The sequence below is a fragment of the Lemur catta genome, chromosome 1 (genome assembly GCF_020740605.2).
Source record: "Lemur catta isolate mLemCat1 chromosome 1, mLemCat1.pri, whole genome shotgun sequence".
NCBI lineage: Eukaryota > Metazoa > Chordata > Mammalia > Primates > Lemuridae > Lemur > Lemur catta.
Window position 1 is genome coordinate 222,200,044 of NC_059128.1, and position 22,656 is coordinate 222,222,699.

General features: G+C 53.1%; 1 protein-coding gene across 5 annotated transcripts in view; it reads left to right on the forward strand.

Moving 5' to 3' along the window:
* MYLK (myosin light chain kinase) overlaps positions 1-22,656 on the forward strand; it is a 258,430-nt gene that overhangs the window by 183,695 nt on the left and 52,079 nt on the right. For 4 of the 5 annotated variants that reach the window (XM_045540120.1, XM_045540116.1, XM_045540118.1 and 1 more), the window contains 2 exons: positions 1,384-1,500; positions 10,947-11,033. In XM_045540120.1, coding sequence (XP_045396076.1) covers positions 1,384-1,500; positions 10,947-11,033 — 204 coding nt within the window. Of the gene's footprint in view, positions 1-1,383; positions 1,501-1,809; positions 1,948-10,946; positions 11,034-22,656 lie in introns of those variants that run through there. The other variant, XM_045540121.1, reaches the window with a different exon arrangement.

Genomic DNA, 22,656 nt, shown 5'->3' on the forward strand with positions numbered 1-22,656 from the left:
ATTCTGTTTGAAATGTTACGCAGCTGGCAAGGATTAAAGGGGAATATCATGCCTTTACTTTCTCTTCTAGCCTTAGTGAGGCTCTCTAAGCAGAACAGATGTCATCCTTCCTCTTTGCGAACTTCCTCGGTTGGTCAAGTCTGTGCCTTCATCTAATGGGGCTGGCAGGTGTGGGTGGTGGTAGGTTTGCACACTTTTCAGGATCAGAAGGCCTTTTGGGGAACAGTGCCCGTTGGTCTCCCTTCTGGTCATGCTGCCCCACACCTGTCCCCAGGACACACACAGCTCTGCCCTCCCAGTGACAGCGGCTTCTGGCTTCAGGCAGCAGGACACACGTGGCCCTGGCTCTGTCCTCCTCCTCTGTGATGGCCTCTGCCCTGACAGTAGGGCAGCTTTGGGCAGGACGCCATGCTGTTGGCTTGTCTGCTTCTGAAGGCAGGAACTGGGGGCCGCCTGCCCTTCTGCTTGGCCCAGCAGGCCCAGCTCTCAGCTGACCTCTCCCCACACCATGACGGAAACTCCCCAAGGGGGTCCCCCAGAGGAGCAGTGGCCAGCCTTGGGATGGGAGAGCCGGGCGAGGCAAGAGCCAGACCCCAGATTCCTGTGTGTGCCCACCCTGACTCCTCCTCCCCTCAACCAGCAGGAAGAGGTGTGTCCGGGGCGAGGGTAGACCCGGGTGGGAGTCCATGGAGGGGGCCGTCCCACTCTTCTCTGAGGCAACCCGAAGACCTGGCACTGAAGGGAGGCAGCCCCAAAGTGCCCCTCTGCCAACCCAGGGCCCCTCACTGGCCGCTGATCTTTGGCTCAGACACCATCCTAAAAAGTCAACTCCCAGTTCCCAGGCTGTAGCTGCTTCCCCCAGCAGATCTTCCCACAGGCCAGCGCCCCTCCTGGGCAAGGGCTCCTGCCCTTCCACCTGCCTCTTTTGCTCAGAGCTCCCTTTTCCAAGGTGCATTCCCAGCATCACTGCCGTCAGCTGGGCAGGGCCCCTCACCTGTCACTGTTCCTAACTTGGGTCTGTAACCCCGTGCCTGACTCCTTTCTCTCTTGATGATGCCCCAGTGCGGGGCCTGTGTCCACCTCCTGTTGTATTAGATGCTCTCCAAAGGCACAAGCTATTTCTCTCTCTTCTTCTGTAATCTTCCATCATGTCCCCTTAAGAAGACTCTCTGGAGAGCAGGAGGGAGTACCAGGAGGGAATGGACTTAGAGATCACTTATTGTGGACATGAGTTAACAGCAGAGAATGCCCTGGCTTCAGCGAGGAGAGAGGGTTTATTCCCACAGGGCCTCCCATGGAGCAGCCACCTGCCATGCTCCAGATGCCAGGGCAGGTGTTGGGGCCATACCTGGTCCACTCAACAGTTCTTCCTTCTCCCCCCAGGCTCACTGTGCTCCGTCTCTATTGAGAAGGCGCTGCCCGAGGACAGAGGCTTATACAAGTGTGTGGCCAAGAATGGCGCCGGCCAGGCTGAGTGCTCCTGCCAAGTCACTGTGGACGGTAGGTCATGCCCACCCATCGCCACCACCACACACAGGGTCCCACTTCTCAGCCCCTCTCTTGCCACACACCTGCATAGAACTGCCCCCAACACTGCCCTCCCTACGCGAGGCATTCATTGTGCATGTCAGCCTGTGCTGTGCAGAAAAACAGGAAGAAAAGTGGCAGCTCTTCCTGCACCCCGCCCCTGGCCAGGAGGAGGGGCTGCTCACCTTCTCTGCCTGCTCCAAGCTCTGAGCCCCACACCCAGAACCTTTGAGCAGGGAAGCTGGGGCACTGGGCAAGAGAGAAGACACACCCACAGGAAAATGACTAAAAGTATTTTACAAGCCACAAGAGTGTCAGTGCTGGCAGGACAGACCCAGCCTGGGACCTGGGTCCCCTGGTTCCTGGAACCTGAGGAGGAGGGAGCAGAGTGGGGCTATGTGGGGAGACGTCCTCGAGGAGGTGAGTTGGGGCTGCGTCTTTGGGTAGAGAGGACAGGGCCACCTCTGCCAAAAGCAAATGGTAATAATAACATAGCAGAGGTGGGGGGAGACACGTGGGAGAAAGCGCGGGCCTGCCACGCCTGAGTGGGGTCTCCATTGCTGGGAAGGTGCCCTAACAAGCTCTGAACAATTAGGGTTTGTCCTAAAGAAATACAGGAAGGGCATCTGTGGCTTTTTCTCTCCTCTCTGAGGAGTGTAGAACTGGGGACTCAGAAGCAGAATGAACTTCGTGGTGGTTTAGACTCATCTTACAGATGAGGAAACTGCAGACATCGGGAGAGGAAGAGCATCCTGCCGAGGCTCCCGGGCCCATCCAGGCTCCCGGGCCCATCCAGGGTTGAGCCAGGGCAGAACCCCGGCCCAGGACGCACGATCCAATACCCTCTCTTTGTGTTTGGTGCTTGCCTGGAAATGTCTAAAAAGGTAGTTCGGAGGAAACAGTGTCTTGCCTTTGAAATGCCTGGTTAATAACCATCAGTGACATATCAAAACCCAGTGTCCAAATAAGGCATCTTGAAGCATAGCTTTCGTGTTCTGCTGACTCCTGCAAGGGATCACTTGAGTTCTAAAACCCTAATGTGTTTCACTGCCATTGCACAAAATGTAGAATCTTTGTGTCCCCGTTCTGCATTTTATAATCCAATTTCCTGACACAAAGCTGGGATCTATGGCACATAATGAATGGGAGAGAGGGGGAAGTCTTAAAAAGTCCTTTTGAAAAACACACATTGGCGGCACAAATCAAATTGCTAGTAGCCAAAAGTTAAGCTGAAGTCATCTAATATTGTGTACGTCTCCCTGGAGTTCTGTGAATGTGCTGGTCACAGGGGCTTTGAGTCCGAGGAAGCAGATCTGATGGACCCAAGTTTCTGTCAGTTCAGAGGGGGACGGTGACACAGGTTTCAAAGCTCTGGCGGGGGCTCTTCTCACCTGTGCTGTCACCTGCCCAGCTCAGAGTCCCGCCTTTTTCTATACAGGTGCTACAGTTTAAAAAAATAGCATTTCTGGGAATTTGTCCTGGAAGCTTATTTCTAACAGCCCCTTTGCTCCCCTGGGACTCCCCCGTAGGGCAGCCCAGCCAGCTAATGAGGTTATCTGCTTTCTGAACCCCCAGCCTCTGTAGGTCTGTTTACACAGCCAGCAGAAGGCAGGAGAGCAATTCATTTTTCTTATCTGTGAAATGTCAGCACCTTTTCCAGATTTGTTTTCAAGATAAAATTTCCTTTTCCCCTGCAGGATACATTTGGGAATTCTTTTTTTTTTTTTTTTTAAAGTTTGGGGAATTCATTCTGCAACTTAAGGGGCTTTGTTTGCCCAAAGATCTGCTGGAACATTCCCTCTCTCTCTCCACTAATCTTGGTGACCATCATTATTTATCTCCAATTCCTTCAAAGGCAAGCCTTGGCCTCTGGCTGCAAACTGGGAGCTGGGTCTTGGAAGAAGAGCTGGAAAAGTGGCGGGAGGGAACCCAGCTCAGATAACAGACTGCCTCTCAGTCCACAGGGCTTTGTGTGGTTTGGTTCTCAGGAGAAAAAGGGCAGCCCCTTCCCCCCTGCACTCCGTTCCCTGTGGCTATACCTGGAGATGTTAGTGCCCTATGTGCCGGGTGGGTTTCTGGCCCCATTTAGCTCTAGTTTTCCATCAAGAGCCCCATCTAGGCAAGCAGTGAGGAACTGGGGTCTCCTCGACTGCCCCCCACTGCCATTCTGCACCTTTTTGTCTCCTTTCGGCTGGTGCTCTGCCCAGCTGGGTCAGAGCCCTCAGCCCCTCAGCTCTCCCTGCTCCCCAAGGTATAGTACTTGACTTGGAGAGTCTGATGAGTCCGTGCATTCTTTGAAAGTATAGGCAAAATTGTGTGTGTCGGTGGAGGGGGGGCGATTGGAGCATCTTTCTGAAGAGAGCAGTCCGTAGTTTTTAACCAAATTCTCAAAAGGAGTCACGAATGAAAATACGTTGAAGAACTTGTGGCCCTAAGGAGTGACCGTGACTGAATTTTCAAGCCCAGTCCTCATGCGGGGCCTTCCGGTCTCTCCCATCCGCAGCTGCCTGCCAACCTCTGGCTGGGGCAGCGAGGCCCTTCACTGGGCGTGGGGGCCGCGGCTTATGCTACTTCAGGCAGGCTTCCCGGCCCCTTGCCAGGGCTGGCCTGGCCCCGAACGTCCCCCTCTCGCACTCACTCAGCCTGTGCCAAACACTGTTGAGACCACACATCTGAGGCCAACGTACTGATTCATTTCAAGACCTCATAAAAATGAGGCGAATAGGGCTCATTGGCTGTTCCGTGTCAGCCACACCACTGTCCCCTCATAGTAAAGATAGGGAAAGTAACCTTTATGATTCAGCGTATCTCACTATTTAATCATGCTCTTTGGGTCTTTTTCCTAAGAAAAGGCATTTTGCGCACTTTTGTGATTATGGTCATATGCCACCCTTCTTTCTAAACTCAGCAGAAAGCAAGTGTCAACTTGTGCCACACAGAAGGGAGCTGAAGCCTAGAGTAGGTAAGAACTTGTCAGAAAACTTGCCCAGGAGGAGGAAAACCTGACCTTCAGTGCTTGCCAGGGGCAGAGACTCTTTTACAGTTTGCATTATTAGTTTATGCAACAGTTGGGCAGGGTGTCTTTCTTGATAAGCAAACCAAGGCTCAGAGAGGGTCAACGGCCTTCCTGGGTCACACAGACAGTAGGCAGTAGTTGGAGCCCCGCCCTGCACCATAAATAGGACATGAATTACCCTGGCAGGACTCAGGTGTGTCTGACTCTAAACCCTGCACCTTTCCAAGACTGACACAGCCTCCCTGTGTCGTGGGCTGCCCTGGCAGGGCTCTTCTCCGACCCATCCAGACCTCCCTTAGCAACAGCCCTCCCCGCTGGGAAGTCCCGCACATGGGACTGCATAACCCATTTCCTCTCATTCAGACCCGGAAGAGAGGTGAGGAAAAAAAGCCCTTCTTAGGCCAGAATCCTATCAGAGGAGTTAGAAGACACCTTAGCCCCTCCCTGGCTTGTCCAGCCCTTCCCTGCTCAGGCCTCCCCTCCCCAGCCACCCTGGCCGAGGCACCCAGCCTTAGCGACTACTGAGGTCAGGGCTTTGTGACCATGGGGGGTTGTGCATGCTTGTGGTAGGAGGGGACATTCCAGTGGGTGCTCAGGCGGCCATCGCTCATTTGTTCAACAAATACTTAAGTGCCCACTCTGTGCCAAGGCACTGCTCTAGGGGCTATGTTAACAGCAGTAAACACAACAGAAAAAGTTCCTGCTCTCAGGACTTTACATTCTAGTGGGGAGAGGCAATAATACAGATGGATAGCACATCACAGGGACTGTCACATGCTGTGGATAGCACATCACAGGGACTGTCACATGCTGTGAAGAAAGCAGAGCAGGGTGCCAGGGGAAGGAATGCTGTTTTGGGAGAGGGTGGTTGCTGAGGCCTCTCTGGCAAAGGGACATTTGAACAGAGACCTAAGAGCAGAGAGGGAAGGCAGAGGGGACAGGTGACAGCAAGAGCACAGCCCTGAACTGCTGAGACAGGGTTGAGGAGTTCCAGGACAAGGAGGGAGACCGGGGAGGTGGGAAGTGAGGCTGAGGGGGACACGGGCCAGGTCCAAGCAGTGCTCGTGGTGACAAGGAAACCTGATTTTATTCTAAGTGTGATGGGACAACACTGGACATCTGTAAAGGATCACTCAGGTGTCCGTGTGGAAGTTTAAGATGCCCATTTACCCTGCAAGTGGGCATGTCGCTTAGGTAGGCATTCAGATAAGTCTGGAGTTGGAGGCAGACTCAGGACGGGTAAAAGGGAGAAGAGTGGGAGGTTGCTGCGGTAGCCCAGGCAGGAGACGGAGGCAGCTTAGATTGGGGGAAGAGAGAGGAAGTGACATTAATAGTCTATTTTGCTGTAGAGCTGATAGGATTTGCTGATGAATTGGATATGGAGAGAGAGATGTCAGAGGTGACTCTTAGTTTTCATGGGGGAGACACCAGCGACTGACATTAGAATGGGGGACTGGGGGACCAGTCAGGAGCTCCTTCGGTGAAGTTGAAAGTGCCCATTTGACACCCCAAGTGGGCACATCACGGGGGCAGACATTTGGATAAATCTGGAGTTGGGGAGGGAGGTCAAGGCTGGACATGGGATTTGGGAGCCATCCACATACAGAGGCCGTGTGACGTCCGGGGGTTGAATGGGTCCCTGGGGGCGTATATGGTGGAGATGGGAAGAGTGGGAGGCAAAGTCCAATGTTGAGGGGCAGGGGCGGGACGGGGGTCTGCAAAGGAGCCTGAGAGGGAATGGCCACATTGAGAAGGGAGGAAATCCAGGGGTGGGGATGAGATTGGGGGTGGGATCAGAGGCCCAATGGCGAGAACTTTGAGAAGCCGAGTGGTGCAGACCAGGCACCGAGTGCCGCTGCGCAGTGAAGAGGAGCCTGAGCTGCGGCCATTGGGTTTGGCAACGTGGAGGTCATTAGTCCCTGACCAGAGGGCTTCAGGGGCTTCATAGTAACTACGGCCTCATCTGTGGCATCCAGAGACTGAGTCACGTGCAGAAGGTGGCCCTCGCTAGCAAGGCCTGGCCACCATGGCCACTGGGCCCCTCTGGTCGCCAGTGAGCTGGTATCTCCCAGCCTTGTTAGGTTGGCACTGGTTCTGCTGTACTCCTAAGTCACATCTATTGTCTAAATCGTCACAGGCAGCTAATGGGCGTTAGGTTGAACTGAATAAAATTGCTGTTTTTGTAGGTCAGAAACACTTAGGTACTGGCAGTGGCTTCGTTCATCCAGATAGGAGCATCTGAAGCACTTGGCACAGTCCGCTATCACTTACGACTCATTTGCTTCTCTTACACTCTTCTACTGAGGTGTTGCTGCTCCGCTTTCCTAGCGAGGAAGGTCAGACTCAGTGCAGCCCCTGTCAGCACAGCCAGAAAGGAGCTGAAGGCTCCTGACTAGACATCGCTCTCCTTGCGGGGCTGGCGTGCGTCTGCTCTCAGGCATGGAGGACAGCCAGGAGGAAGGGGCCATCCCAGGGAAGGCTGGAGCCCAGCCCTGCTGCCCTGCCCCCTCCTGGCACTCTTAGAAGCTGGACCCCCTCCCAGAAGCTTCCCAAGACCTCATTCCCCCTGCCTAGGGCCAGGGCTCAGGGAACCAACCTCTTGGGGGAGACAAAAAAAAAAATGCTGCCCGGAGGGCTTGAGTCCAGAGCTAGCCCAGGAGTGGAAGGGGTGAGGCTCTGTCCATATAAGGACAAGTTTTCCTCTCTCTGTAGAGGCCCCCCACTTCCCCACACCTCCATCTTCCTCCCCCACGCTTCTTTAGGGGCACAGCCAGGCCAGCAAAGGACTTCAGCCCTGGAGCACAGATCTAGAAATGGAGTTCAATTTCATCACAGAATGATTAAAATAGACAGAAAATACAAGCTGCTCTTAAACTTATATTACTATTATTTTTATCCCCTGGCCAGCCGTGTGAACACAAAGCTGGTTTTGATTAAGCGCACGGCCCTTCCAGCCCCTCCTTGCCGCGGTTCTCACGGAGGTCTAGTGGCCCGGCACCCAGGGCCAGCCGAGGTCTAGTGGCCCGGCACCCAGGACCAGCCGAGGTCTAGTGGCCCGGCACCCAGGGCCAGCCGTGGTGCGTGCTGGGCCCCACAGCGCGGGCACTGGAGTGGGCTGGCCGCCCTGTGGGGCTCCGCATCTGGGGTGTGCCTGGTTTGAAAGGGAAACTTGAGCCCCTTTCCTCACGCCCAGATGGAAAGATAAGGTGGAGGGAGCTTCTAAAAACAAGGCTCAGAGAACGTCAGCGGACTCGCTCTGCTGGCACATCCAGTGAAAACCCGAGCCCCAGAGCCTGCACAGACGCAGAGCCAGGTGGGGGCTGTCGGCAGGGCCTTCTGAAGGTGGACGGTGTCTAAACCAATGCAGGAGGCGAGGGAACGTGGTTAAGAGGAGAAGTGAGTTCACAAGTAAATGACCATTTTCTGCTTTCCAAAGCACTGCTGCGGGCATTCTCTCCTCTGAGCCTCAGAACACTGTGGGGCAAAGAAAATAGGAGTCACTCCCTTCGTACAGATGTGGAAACACAGACATAGGGCAGCTTGAGTTATTTGTGTGAGTTCCCAAGATTGCTGATGACAAAGCCAAAACTAGATCTCTCTCAGTCCCTGCTGTGGTGATGCTTGAAGTGAAGCCCAACATACCCCCACGAGCAGGGAAGGATCTCAGTCCCTGCTGCCCTTCTTTCTGGAACCCAGGAAACCTGGGCCTCTCATCCTTTGCTTGCTTGTACCTAAGTTTACCCATCAGTTAAAAAAAACCTGATCGTTCTTTTTCTCCCTGCTCTACGTCCCGGGACTCACCGAGGGGAAGAGTGCTGAAGCCCAGGGATGCGGAACTGTGGACATGCTCTGCCCTCTACTCTTCCTCAGAAAGGGCCAAAGAAACAAAAGCCATTCTGGGTGTACCTTTCTCTAAATTGTCATCAGTGACTGTTAGAAGTGCTGGCCTTGGCCAGGTAGGGTGGCTCATGCCTGTAGTCCTACCAATTGGGAGGCGGAGGCAGGAGGATCACTTGAGGCCAGGAGTTCAAGACCAGCCTGATCAAGGGTGAGACCCTATCTCTACAAAAAAAAAAAAAACAACCAAAAAAAACCCAGAAAAAATTAGCTGGGGGTGGTGGTGCAGGCATGCGGTCCCAGGTACTTGGGAGGCTGAGGCAGGACAATTGTTGGAGCCCAGGCGTTTGACATTGCTGTGAGCTACAATGACACCACTGCACTCTAGCCCAGGTGACAGAGCAAGACCCTGTCTCAAAAAAAAAAAAAAGTGCTTGTCTTGGAAGAAGGGAGGGTCCAGGACAAGGGAGGCTGATGCTGGCCCCTTGCCCCTGGTGTTTGGCACCCTGTCCCCAAATGTCAAGGGGAAGTACTGCCAGGTTTTCTTGTATCTCGGACTAGCCCCCAGCCCCGCCTGCACCCACACTGCCACCCTTGCACGTGTGCCGTCACACGGAGCTTGAGGACAGGCTGGGAGTTCACCTCGCAACACGTGGGAACCATCTCTGGGGCTTCTGGGTGATATTGCTGCACAGCCCCCAACCCAGACCAATTAGACTAAGATCTGGGGGGTGAGATACCCAGTGCTGGTGCTGCTAATGTATAGCTGAGGCTGAGAACCACCGAAGTTGACAAATAAATATGTCCAGAGGACTTTTCTGTGGCTGGGAGTGACCAGGATCCATGGGGAAAACGTCCCATGTAAGAGAATGGAATCCTCCCTCCCCATGGGGCTTTCTGCTCTCCCTCCGCGTCCATGTGAAACTGGTGCTCTAGGGTGTGGGCAGCCCCCTGAGGAGCTTGGCAGTGCCACTCTGGATGGCGGGGACCCCTGACTCGCCACGGGGCTCCTTTGCCCTTCTGGGAGGTGGTGGGAGTCGGGGAACTTGCTGTGGGGATGGAGGCACGGGAGGGGCTGGGTTATCAAGTGCTGCGTAAAAGAGTTTCCTCAGCTTTGGGCCCTCAGTGGTGTCTTCTGTCTTTGGCAGGGACGTTGACCCCCATGTCTCTGAGCTGCTATGGGCCTCTCAGTCCCTGGATTACCCGGCTCCTGGGGAGGGGGCGGGCGGGTTGGGAGGAGGCCTGCCTGGTGTTTAGGGCTCAGAAAGGATGCACGGAGGGACTGATGTGGGCACATCCATGTTCTGGCACAGGCAAGGAACCCAAATGCTGCTAGAAGGAGAGTCCACGTGAATATGTCCCAGCCGTTCCGTTCTGTGCTCCCTGTGCCCACCCCTCGCAGCCCCAGTCTAGGCAAGATCAGCCAGGACTGCCCCATCCTGGAGGCAGGGACAGTGAGGTGGCCCTTCCTCCTCAGCCAAGCCGCAGAAATGTGGCTGGAGCCTCCGCTGGAAAGTCCCACCCCTCCTCCCCACCTCTGAGCTTCCTCTCTTCAGAAGCAGGAAAAGGATGGACAGGAAGGGAGCTCCAAGGGGGGGCTCCCTCCTACTACTGTCCCCAAAGAGTGTTCCTTGTGGGGGAAAGGAAGGCTGGTGGACATGCCTAGTGATAGCCATTCAGCCAGCTCCTTCTTACCCCTTAGTCGCTGGGTGGTTTCCCCGCAGCTTCTTAAAGTCAAGTTTCCCAGTGGGGGGCCTCTTCCACCCCGCCCAGCCCAGAGTGATGGTTCCCTGCTGCCCCAACAAGGGAAGGCTCCCTCCGGCACCATCCGCACTTTGCATTAATGCGCAGAAGGAGTGTGAGACCCAGGCCCCCCTCAACCCCAGGCCATGCACTCACCTGCCCAGCATTTTCCGATCAGCCCAGCAGGCGGCTGCAGCAAGGTTTCCCTGGGCCTGCTCTGGGGAAGAAACTCCAACCTGGGTCCTAGACTCAGTCTCAGAGGGGTAAGGTGCACAGCTGCCTACTTGGAGGCCTTCGTTTGGTCTGTCAGGGCAAAGTTTGGTCTGTAGAAGGAAGTCGGAGAAGTCAGAGGCTGCAAGCCTCCCCTAGACCCTGAGCCCGTGGGCAGGGACCCCATCTGCTCCCTCCTCAGTATGAGAGACACCCTGGAAACCCAGAACATTCAGCCCGAGTGAGTCAAGTCCTGACAAAGGAGAGAGCTGGGGAGAGGGGAGGAGAGGGGTAACTCTGCCCGACCCTGCCAGCAATGTCTTTTCTGGCACCATGGGCTGCTGCAGAGGGGGTGTCACTAGCTCCGGGGGTCACCTGTCTCTACCTGATTTATCAGGCCCAGGGGAGCAGACTGTCCTTTGGTGTTCTCGTGGAGGGTGGAGGGAGGTGCCCTGCTGTAGGCACCGATCTGCTCGGTGGGCAGGAAGGACCCTCAGAGTGGGGCGGGGTGGGGGTCGGTTATGATTTTGGTTGAGGTTTTGACGGAGATGCTTCCCTTGCTCTTTTCCTTAGCAGCTGCTGACTAAAGCTGTTGTTACCTGCTTTGTTCCAGATGCTCCGGCCAGTGAGAACACCAGGGCCCCGGAGATGAAAACCCGGAGGCCCAAGAGCTCTCTTCCCCCCGTGCTAGGAACAGAGAGTGAGTACTCGCTCGGCTTCCCCAGGCAGAGGCGGGCCGGTGCCCCCAGGACCGAGGGGCCTCAGAGCCCTGCCTCCTGCCCCCTCACTCTTGCCTGTGCTCATGGAAGTCTGGCTTCTGCTTGGACCCTGAGGCTCCCAGAAAGCTCCCGATGACAGTGCCAGTGGCCTTTTCTGCACCCACCTCCCTCTCCCCCGCCTGTCTGCGGCCTGGGTGGCATTGCATGGCTCTTGTTTTTCCTCCTACCCATGTGCCCCTCAGCCTTTCTCACACCCCTTCAACTTCTCACCGAGACCCCTGTGACAGCATCTCCTAGTCTCTCCCCGGCTGACTCTGTCCTGCCAGGGGGACCTTTCTGAACCATAGCTCTGATCTTCTCACTCCTGGCTGAAATGTGCAGTGGCCCCCAGAGCCTACGTATCCCTTGCCAGTGACACTCTGCATGTCAGTGTGTGGGACACACCTCCTCACACGTGCACGTGCAGCCCGTGTGGCCTGCCCCCACCTCTCCCTCTGCTGTCCCCAGCTCCTCTGCTCCTGTCTTACACTCAGGCCATGCTGAGCTCCTCCCTGCACTGGATGTCCCCCGCTCCTTCCTTCATTCCTCTGCTGCTCCTCTTTCGTGGGACACCTTTACAGCAAACTCCCAGTAAAAAGCCCTCAGTTCTTCCCACTTCAGCTCTGAGTAACTGTCCCTCCTGTGAGCTCCCCTAGTGCCAGCACCTCCTCTCCGTCACAGTCTTCTTCCCAGCATCAGGATGGCGTATCTGGGTCTCATCCTCCCTCCTCCACTGTGTGTTTCCTGAGGGCCCAGTCAGGGTCTGCTCAAGCGGTTTCCTTCAGAATGACCCGGGCTGCACCTTGTTCGTGGAAGGCCCTTCCTAGTGTCTCAGAGTGAAAGCACAGCGTGGTACAAACAGCCAGGGGAGGAAGGAGCTTCTCTGTGACCGTAGACAGCTGCCCCCCTCTTCTGGGATCTTGGCTTCTCCCAGAGCCCACTTGTCCACTAGGCGTGGCGCCGAGGGTCCACAGTGCTTCTACAGGCCTGCCAAATGCTGTGCTGTCTTGCAAAACCAGAGGAAAAGGTGAACTTTTAGGTTGAAGACAATGTGTTAATTCATAATATCGATATATTCATCTTTATACCAATGCAGTTGAAAAGTAAAATTTATATAATTGAAATATATATTGCATATAATATGTGATATAATTAAATACATATATATATATATGTATATATATATATATATTTTTTTTAATGGCAGAAGCAGCCCATGAAGGCAGAAGTGCATAGAGTCCTCAAAAGTCATAATGCAGCCCTGGCTTCCCATGTGATTTTTAGGCTAATTTTGTTAGCAGAAACATCCTTTGAAACCTCCAGTTTTAACAGAGGGTTGGACTGCCCAACCGCTCTGTGTTTTAAAACAAACGAAAGGCAAGCTCCTAATTACCCACACTAATGGAGGAAAGTAATTGAGCCTGATTAATTCAAAGACTACTTCACTTTTTCCATTACAAGGCAGTGTTTTGTGACTTAGTTTTATTGTTTTCTTTCTTTCTATTTCTTTTTAAAACAACTTATTTACCTTCCTCGTGATGAACTTGGGTTCCTTGAACATACCCCAGCCAGACCGTCAGGGGAACTCAGCCTTCAGTGTGTTGGGGCAGCCAGATTGGAATTATAATTTCTCATGGATATTTAATCAAAGTGGGGAGCCTCAGAGTATCAAGAGTCGACATTTAATAAATTGTTGGAAATGTATGAATAATTCTAAGAAAAGCCTCATAAGATTGGGTTAATAATTTTATTTTCTAAGAGTATTCCTTGGGCCTGTGCTATAGTAGTTACAGGAAAATGTGAGTAGAGGAGACGTAGGATGTAGGAAGAGCACCAGTGATTGCGAATTTGCAGTGTGACATGGCTGTCCCCCACCCCGGGGACAGAAGCGGCAGTGTAGGTGCTGGCTGGAGGTCAGCAGCCTCCTGCCCTCAGCCCCCGCACGTCCACTCCAGGGAGATCCTGAAAGAGGTGAAGCGGGGTCAGAGCAGGGCTGTGGAGGAGAAAAACAAGGTCCAGACAGTGAGCAGAGCAGGAGCTGGGCTCTCTGCCCTGGGGAGCACCAGGCTGTGGAGAACCCCCGGCAAGCTGTCATCGTCAGACGCTGGAGCAGTGCCTTGCACCCTTGGCTAGATATTAGATTCACCTGGGGAGCCTTTAAACCGCTGCTCAGCCCGGGCTGCACCCCAGACTAATTAAATCGGAATCTCAGGGGTGGGAGCCAGGCTTCAGTATTTGTTTAAGTTCCCAGGTCACTCCCGTGTGCAGTCACACCAGACACCAGCTGCTCAGGGAGAAGCCTGGTGCCCAGCCCAGAAGGGGGCTCCCCTACTGCCTCTGTTAAACATGGAGCCACCTGGGAGCCCCTCACACCAATATGATCAGCTCCCTGTGGTGTGGAGGCTGGAAGCAGTTAATGGGGGATGAGGGGGCTCAGTCGGCGTTAAGCGGGCAGGAGCAGGGCTGGCAGCAGGGCTTCATCTCTGCAAAAAGCACACACCCACATTCATGCCTGGATTAACCCCAGCAGGCACTGCCGGCCTGCAGGAGGGGATGCCACTCCGTATGGAGAGCCTCTGCGCTGGAGGAACAGACGTCTTCCTCCAAGAGGATGAGGGGTGTCTCGTGTGCAGTAACGGCCACTTGGCATCCCTTTGCCTGCCCATCCACCCAGCCTGTCTCCCCAGACCTGTGACCCTGCACCGAGAGCAGCAGCAGGTGGCTCTGGATGCCTCCACCTGCTCGTGCACCTGCGCGCTTGTGCTTCGGAAGCCGGCAGCCGGGGAGCCTGAGGGGCACCGCGGGCTTCGATCCCGGGACCTCCTGAGAAGGAGGCTGCCCAGAGACGGGAAATGAAGGGGCTCTTAGGTCTGCACCCAGCTCTTTTCTTCCTGTTGGGGATAATTTTTATTGTTTATTAGTTACATAAATATATGTACACATTCTTATATAAGCATTTTAAGGAGTATGGAAACATACCAAGTAAAATATGAAAGTCTTCTTTCACCTACCCCCACTTCCACTCACCCCCCAAATATATTCACCTCGTTACTTTTTTCTGTGCATTTATATATATGTGTGCATTTATATGCACAAATACATGAGTTGGGTTTTTCTCCCCCACAGAGATGAGATCAGCAGTCTATACACCCCTGCAACTTGCCTTTTCTGTTATTACTGCTGTCCCCAGGCCCAGAGACCTCCGATTCCGTGAGTGTTCTGGCCGTGTATGTGTTCATTTTTGCCAGGGACTAAAGTTCCTAATCTAAGGGGGAAATCCACGTTTCCTGAGGGAAGGTGCAGTGATTTTCTCATCAAACTGATCGTGGCCAGGCCCTGTCTGCACACCCCCCAGGCCCTCTGAGCGAGCTGACAGTGTTGGAGTGGACAACACGCACCCACACTGAGCACTGAGGAGCATGAGGGAAAGCCAAGTCCATCTGCCCCAACCCAAGCAAGGGGCAGGATGAGAGAAACTGACAAAAGCACAAGTTACCAGGCCAGACACCAACTCACAAGCACAGGAAGGAGGTGGGGGTAGTTTGGGAAGATGTCGGGTTGAGGAAAGCTCTGGGCTAGGTTATGAAGGAGAAGAGGAATATGGTTGATGTGGTTTGGTTGAAGAGGAATGATGACATTGGAGGGGAAGGGGAGGCCACTAGGGGCTTGGTGGGGAAACCGCGCAGATCCTAGAGCAAATGTTGTGAGGATGCCTGACTCAGGATCAGAATTTACCGAGTACCTCAATCTATGTCACTTCCGCTGGGTCTCAACAGTGTTACAGGTAGTTGTTCCCACTTTACAGATGAGCAAAACAGCCGTGGAGAACTACATTGTCCTGCCCAGGTCTCACAGCTAGTAAGGTGTGGAACTGTGATGCCAACCCTCATCTGTGTTCCTGCCACAAGCCTCTGTGCCTTGCCGTAGTCTCTGGGCCATTCTTTGTGCTGTCCACATGAGGCTGGGCAAGGTGTCCCCTAGCCCTGAGGCAGCAGGAGGAGGCAGGGGACCAGCTGGTAGAGCTGGCAGAGGTCTGACTGCCATCACAGCTGGGGGAGAAGGAGGGCAGCAACTGGCACGCTTCTCCGGATCTCCAGACCTGTCCAGGTGTGTGTTTGCTGCATGCCTCTTGATGGGATTGTCTTTTTGAGACCATTTTGATATAATTTCAAATTTATAGAAAAGTTCCAAGAATAGTTCAAGAAACTGTTGTATACTCTAGAGTCACCATCTATTTGCATTTTGCTCCATTGTTTTTATCATTCTCTAGGTATATATTCATTCATTCATTTATTTAGGTAGATACCTACCATTTTAGACCAAATTGGAGACATCATGCCCTTGACTTCTGTCTCCTTGTTTGTCTCCTAAGAACATAGCCACAATGTAATTATTGAAATGAGGAAATTTGACATTGAACCAGTACTGTTATCTAATCAATCCCTGGTCTACATTCAGTTTCTGTCAGTTGTCCTAGTGATGTTCTTTGTGGCTCTTTTTCTCCTCCTGATGGGCATTAAATACCAGCACCCCTGGAGCACTTCACTCACTCCTCCAGTTCTGAGTGGGTCCCCACCTCCCTTTGGAGACAGAACAGGAGAGAAGTATACAGGCCCAGGGGAGAAGCATCCAAGACTCCTCCACCTGAGCTGAGCAGGGCAGGGGGAGGCAGGAACACCCCTGTTGGATGTCCAGATGCCAGTTTGCTATGACCCCTCTGGGCAACATGGAGGCACAAGGCATAGCAAGAAAGCCACCGGGCTAGAAAGTAGGAGACAAAGGTCCTGATTCTCCCACTAATTGAATAGGTGGTGTGGTCAAAGCTCTCCATCCCTCTGGACCTTGTATTCCTCACCTGTCACATGGGAAGTTTCTCCAGTGGACCCCATGCCTCCCCCAACTCTGACAGCAGGCCACGGGATGGAAAGCTTTTGAGTGACACGGCTCAGGCAAAGTCAGCTAACTCTCCTTCACATCAGCTGTTGTGTGAGGGCGTCTGAAGCTACAGCAAGTGTCACTGAGGTGGCGCAGCAGCAGAAACATCCCGAGGGAAGGAGGCCTTAAGCATAAGGACCAGGTTTAGGGTGTTCTAGCTGGAGGGGGTCTGAGCGCCGGGGGAGTTGTTGGAAATTTTGTGTGTGGGAAAGCAAGCATGCTGCCTGTGCAAAGGTGCTGTTGACGGGTTTGAGAAATGGTTTTAGGAAATACAGATGCGGTGATGCCAGTTTGGTAACGGGCTCGGAGATTCCTCCTACCAGTCTGTATAAGCTGATGATCTTTTAGAAAAGAGAGCAATGAGCATCCGTAGGGGCTTCTACAACTTGAGGGCAGGACCTGGGCCCTGTCCATCTCTGACATTTCACTGGCTGGCCCCTGAGCAGGTTTATAATGAATACTTGGTTTTTCAAGCCAGTTCGTGAGTTCCACGCTTCAGGGGTCCCTGCCTCTGCCATGGTGCTGTGATTTAAGGATGATGAGGATGCAACGTCTCTTTGTATTCTATGCCTGGCCTTGGCCTGAGCTTCCTCTCTGACACTGATCACTTTGGATCATCCCGGATTATGGTACCTTTAGATATCTTTGCCTTGGCTTCCCGTATTGTCTCTCTAAAACCGAAAGTTGTGTCAACTGGAAAGCATCTTGGGATATCAGAAACAGTGTCCAGTTTTCATGAAGGGTTTCCCCAGGATCAAATCTTTCTTTTAAACATTCTCTGCAGGTCACGGGGAATGTTCAGTCCTGACAGGATTCAAAAAGCTGGAAGGAAATGCTGGCGAGGTTGGGGTCTGGCGTCGAGGCTTGCCTGACAGTGAAACATGTGGGCCCTGGGAGAGAAGCTGAGGTATTTCCATGGATGTTTCTGGAAGTTGGTGCCAACTCCCAGTTTCTCCCAGCTGCAGCGCTGGTCTGTGAGGAGAGTTAGTACCTAGCACCCCGACACATGCCCACTTTGTGACTGTGACTTCCACCCACCTGGCGGCCACTCCTCCATCCTTCCCCAACTCTCTCAGGTCTCCCATGAGGCAGTGAAATGGCCACAGGGCCTCCCCAAGGAGGGCCTGGGGGGCTCCACCAACCAGTGCAGGCACTGCTGGCCCTGTGTGCTGGGCCGGGCTGTCCCTTTCACAGCCATTGGATGTTGGGGGGGAGGGGCGGTTTAGGAATGATGTTTGCATAACAAGAGGAGTAGTGTTCCTCTGGAATCTTCTTCGTGTGACAGCCTTTGCTATGAAGGGAGGTAAGTGGGAAATTTGCCCAGAGATGTTAATTTGGGGAAAACAACTGGTATTTCTCCCCAAGTGTGAAAGGACATCCTGTAAGGGGCCGATGTGTGCAGTAGGGGAGTGGGTCAAGTCACCAGGGCCCTGAACTCCCCCCAGCACAGGGCAGTGGGACTCAGACTTCTGCCCCCAGGCCCCTGCCACCCTCCTGCTCCCATATGGCCTCACGGGGTGGATGCTCATTCCGTGTTCTATGCAGCCCGAGCCCCTTTTCAGGAGCCTTTGGCAGAAAATTAATGCTGGTTTTGGGAATTGTGAAGAGTTTGATGTCTATTTTTAGCTAACTACCTAAAAAGGGAAATGTCCCCAGAGAGGCAGAGATCCAGGGACCTCCCTGTACCCAAGGCTGGTAAGGCTAGCTCCCTAATTCCCCTTTGCTTTCCATTATCTCAGACCCTTGTGACTCTGAGAACTACCTTCAGGCTCTGTACCTATGTTGAAAACACTTCCTCTGGTCTCTGCCCTGCTGACTTTAGTGTTTGCGAGAGAGGCACTCAGCTGCCTTTAGACTGAGCAACCTGGAAGCTTCTGTGGGGCACTGACCTCCTCCCTCCCAGGGCGAAGGAAGGTTCACGAGGGCGTTGAGGAGACTGGCCTCCCTAGTGCTGCTCCGGATTTCCTAGGAGGCTCCCAAATTTGAAGCTTTGATTCATGATGATTTTATTGGGCTGCTTCACTTCTTCTAACCTCAGTCTCCTGTCTAGAATGGAAGGCTCAGCACTGGCAGTTTTGATGCAGGAGGTGACAGAGCAGAGACTTCTTTTCACAGAAAGTTGCACAAGAATTCAAGCCCCAGGGCCGTATCTCTCAGCATCAGAGCCCAGGGCTGGGGTGGAATGTTACTTGGGAATTCCCACGTTAACAGAGTTACTTAGGAGTTCCACTCACTCCTTTTGTAGCTATTTTTCAGTCAAGTGCCAATTACCATGCTAGGCACTGGGAATACAGAAGGTAGACCCTGTTCCTGTCCTCAGGGAGCTTGCCATGTTGGGGGCAGGTTTCTGCAATGAGTGCCTTGCGATGAGTGCTGTGACAGGACCACCCTGGAGGGGCAGGAACCCAGCCTGGTGGTTGGTGATGCCTGAGCCGTGAGACCAGCCCCGACAATGTGCAAGAGTCAGCCCAGGGGAGAGGGACCAGCATGTGCGAAGAACTGAAGGCAAGAGGCAAGTGTTTCAGAAACTGGAAAATGTTCAGTGTGGAGTACAGGGCAGTGCCACCAAAAGGATGATGCAGGGAAGCAGCACTAGCAGCACCTGGAAGCCCAGAATCTGCATTTTTAGCAAGTTTTCCAGGTGATCATAATACCCAATAAATGTTGAGAACCACTGATACTGAGTATTGAGGGCATGATGAAGGGCATTCTCCAAAGGGAACAGCAAGAAAGAAGGCTGCAGTTGAAAGCCAGGGACAGCTTTCGAGGACCTTGTAAGACGAGTTGAACTTGATCATGAGTGGCAGTGGGCAGCCACTGGTGAGGTTTCAACAGTGGAGTGACTTCAGACTTGCAGCTGAGAAAGATCACTTTGGCCACAGGGTGACGGATGTGGTAGGGGGGACAGGGAACCAGAGGCCTAGGAGGTGGTCCAGTTGGGACTAGAATGGTGATGGTGGGAATGCGGAGAGTGGCAGCCGGAGGAGGTGCTAAGGTGATGGAATCGATGGGCATTAGTGAGTGGACGTGGGCAGGGAGGGGGCCTCGGGAGGAACAGGGATGAGGAGCAGGTATGGGGAGAAGATCCTGGATTTGGGTTTGGACATGTCGGGCTGGCGGTGTGTGCTTGGCATCTCCCAGGGAGCTGATGGTCAAATAGTTTGTTGTATGTGTAGGTGTGGGCTCGGGAGAGCAGGGGGTGGAAATAAGAGCAGCAGTGAGCGAAGTACCCGAGGCATGAGAGTTTGGGGAGTGGTGTGGGGCCAGGGCTGGCTGCAGGGGGAGGTGACTGTGTCCCTCCTCAGAGGGGCAGCCCTTTTGGGGGGGGCACTTGCCCACCCTGCGGCCTGTGGCCACCATGGGGTTTGCAAAGGTTGGGCTTTACTTTCCTTCTAAGATATTCCTCTCTAACAATGGCTGGTGCAGAAAGTTTGGGGCATCAGAGAAGGGGATGAGAGGCAAAAGACTGACAGGAATAATAAGATAATAAGAAGGTGAATCCAGAGGGGAGGAAACTAGTGACCCAAGGAGTACTGAGAGTTTGGGCATCTGGCCCAGTGAGAATGTTACCTCCGCTGAGGACCTGGAGTGGGGAGAGGGAGTGCAAGGGGCAGCGGGAGCGATCCCACACAGGTGTGAGGCTGAAGGAGCTAAATTGGTCCCAGGGGACAGAGAAGTCCTCTGGGGATCTGTTTGTTTGGAGAAGAGGGGTGGGGGGAAGGGCTGGTATTAGAGCATGTACCATATGTTATACTTTCTTTACACCAAATTTTATTTATTCCTCCCACATTTTTTAAGTGAGAAAACTGGAGCTCTGAGAGGTTAAATCGTGTGCGTTAAGTCCTACAGCTCAGGTAGAGACAGTGTTGGAACCCAAGCCCAGCTCCAGGCCCTGTGCCACCTCTGCAGTTCTGCAGGGGACAGAGCAGGTGTCGGAGGCCTGGGTGTAGGGATGCAGCGGACTTTGTCAGCTGAGGAAGAGGGAACAGAAAGAAGGCTGCCATACCCTGGGCAGCAGGAGGCTCAGGTCCTATTTCTAGCTCAGCCACATCTGGTTTTGTGAACCCAGCAAGTCACCCAATTTTTATGAGACTCCATCTCCTTTTTCATAAAACGGAAACATCATGAGGTTCCCTGCCAGTGTTTGGTTGGGATAAGTGAGAAACTCCCTCTTAGAAACCTGGTTTCAGAAACAGGTGGCTCTGCTTTCTCTTGTAAGCCCGAAACACAGTTAATGGATTTCAGCAGATGGTCCTATAAAATATGTATAGAATAGGATGCAGAACATTGTTAACATTTAAAGTTGTTTTTACTGATAGGAACCAAACCAGCTTCAAATGCTAACCAATTCAAACATCAGTAGCTCCAAACTTATAGAGTGAAAAAAATGTGGCCTTCAATCCCATTTTACTGTAACACAGAAAGATAGATACTAGTTAGGGCTCTACTTCTGGCCACACAGGTTTACCAAGAGCTCCAAGCACAGGGCAGGACCTGGGAGTCCCCTGATTTCATGCTGTGCCGCTGCCCTCTCCTTATTAACCCCTGTTCACCACCCCAGGGACTGTCCCCACCTTCCCTCCCCACCTGCTGCCACCCACGGGTCCCACCCACAGCTATGTCAGATTGCTAAGGCTGCCATACAAAGTGCCACAGACTGGGTGGCTTAAGCAACAGAAATTTATTTTCTCATAGTTCTGGAGGCTAGAAGGTCAAGAGCAAGGTTTCTGAGGGCTCTCTCCTTGGCTTGTAAACGGCCATCTTTTCCCTGTGCCTTCACGTGGTCTTCCCTCTGCGTGTGTGTGTGTGTGTGTGTGTGTGTGTGTGTGTGTGTGTGTGTGTGTGTTCTCTCTTTCCTAATCTCTTCTTTAAGGACACCAGTCAGATTGGATTAGGACCTACCCTAATGGCCTCATTTTAATTTATTCCCCCCTCTTTTAAGGCCTTATCTGCAAATACAATCACATTCTGAGGTCCTGGGGGTTAGGGCTTCAACATCTGAATTTGGGGGGACACAGTTCAGCCCTTAACACCTGCTGTCCACGAAGCTCCTCTGAACAGATGGCTTCTCTCTCCAGAGGTGAGCAGGCCCCAGCTCTGGCAGAAGCCCTCTCTTCTCCCCGGCAGTCCTGGAAGAAGGGGCGCGGGGCCTTTGTGGCTCAGCCAGGAATAGGTGCTCCCTGCCTCATCTGGTCCCCCCAGCAGGGACTCGGCTTCCTGTGCTCTCCCCGCTAGCGTCTCTGGGCTGTCCCTCTCCCCTGACTCCTAGACTTCTCACCTGTCTTCTCTCTTCTCTCTCATCTCGGAATAAACCTTAGCTTGACATTTCCTCTCCTGTCACCCTGTTTCTCTTTGTCCTTCACCTCAGAACTCTGACCGACTAGCTGACTCCCCCATTTCCTTGAGAAGCTCCTCTGGAGTGACTTTGAACCACACAGTCCACGGAGCCTGGCCTTTCCAGTGTCACTGTCACTCCTTGCTGGTCACCTGGAGCCCTTCCCAGAGTCTGTCCCCCTCTATCCTTGCTGCAGGGACCTTCCTCCTACTCTGGGGTCCTTCCCCAGCCCTCTTATTCATCCCAGCTCCTCCCTGCGGGCACTGCCTGGGATCAGACCCTGCCTGTCCCATCTGTCATTGCGTTCTCTTTCCGCAGAGGACTGACCTGTCCTCACGTTCCATCATAACTGCATGTTTCATCTGAAATCTTTCACTTCTTGTCTCCACCAACCTCTCTCCACAATTCTGATCCTGAGCTTCTAGCCTACAAACAGATTCAATTTTTTTCATCTACCAAATTCACTTGACAAAGCCAGACTACTCATCTTTCACTCCTAAATTTCATATTCCTTCAATATGATTTTCCCCATGTAGCTAAGCAAGAAATTCAAAGGTAATCTCTGTACCTCCCTCTTGTTTAGCCCCCTAAATTATTTTAGTTTTTCCTCTGCCTCTCATTTGTATCTTCTTTTTTGCATGGATCTTGACCAGGGCCTTGCGAGGTATGGCAACGGCCCCCTACGTGGACATCTGTCCCTGAAGAGTTGGAGAGAGCTGTAGGGGACCTCTAGCCCAGGGTGACGCTGCTTGTGTCGGGACGCCCCGTTCACGCAGGACGGAGGCCTAGCTCTCAAGCTCAGCGTTCAAGGCCAGCACTGTTCAATAGAACTTTCTGTGATGATGGAAATGACCTAAGTCTGCACAATGTGATAGCCATTAACCACGTATAGCTGTTGAGCACTTGAAATGTGACTAGTGCGACTGAGAAACAGAATTTTTAATTTTCTTTCATTTGAATTGCACACTGTCTTCATGCCACTGTACTCCTGTATCAGCGCTGTGCTCTGACCAGCCCCGCCACACATCACCCCGACTCTGAACTCCGAGCCCTGTCTGTGCCCGACCACCGGCTCTTCTCCCTTCCCCAGGTCGGATCTTCCCTCGCTCTCAGGTCTGCCGTGCCCACCTCTCAGCCTTCCGACCATCTGCTCAGCCCACTGTCCTCCCTTCCTCCTGCATTTGAGTAGCCACATCCTGTTGGCTGGACAACACGTTTTATAACTTTCTATTTAACTTTTATTTCGAAATAATTTCAGACTGACAGAAAAATTGCAAAAATAGCGTAAATAATTC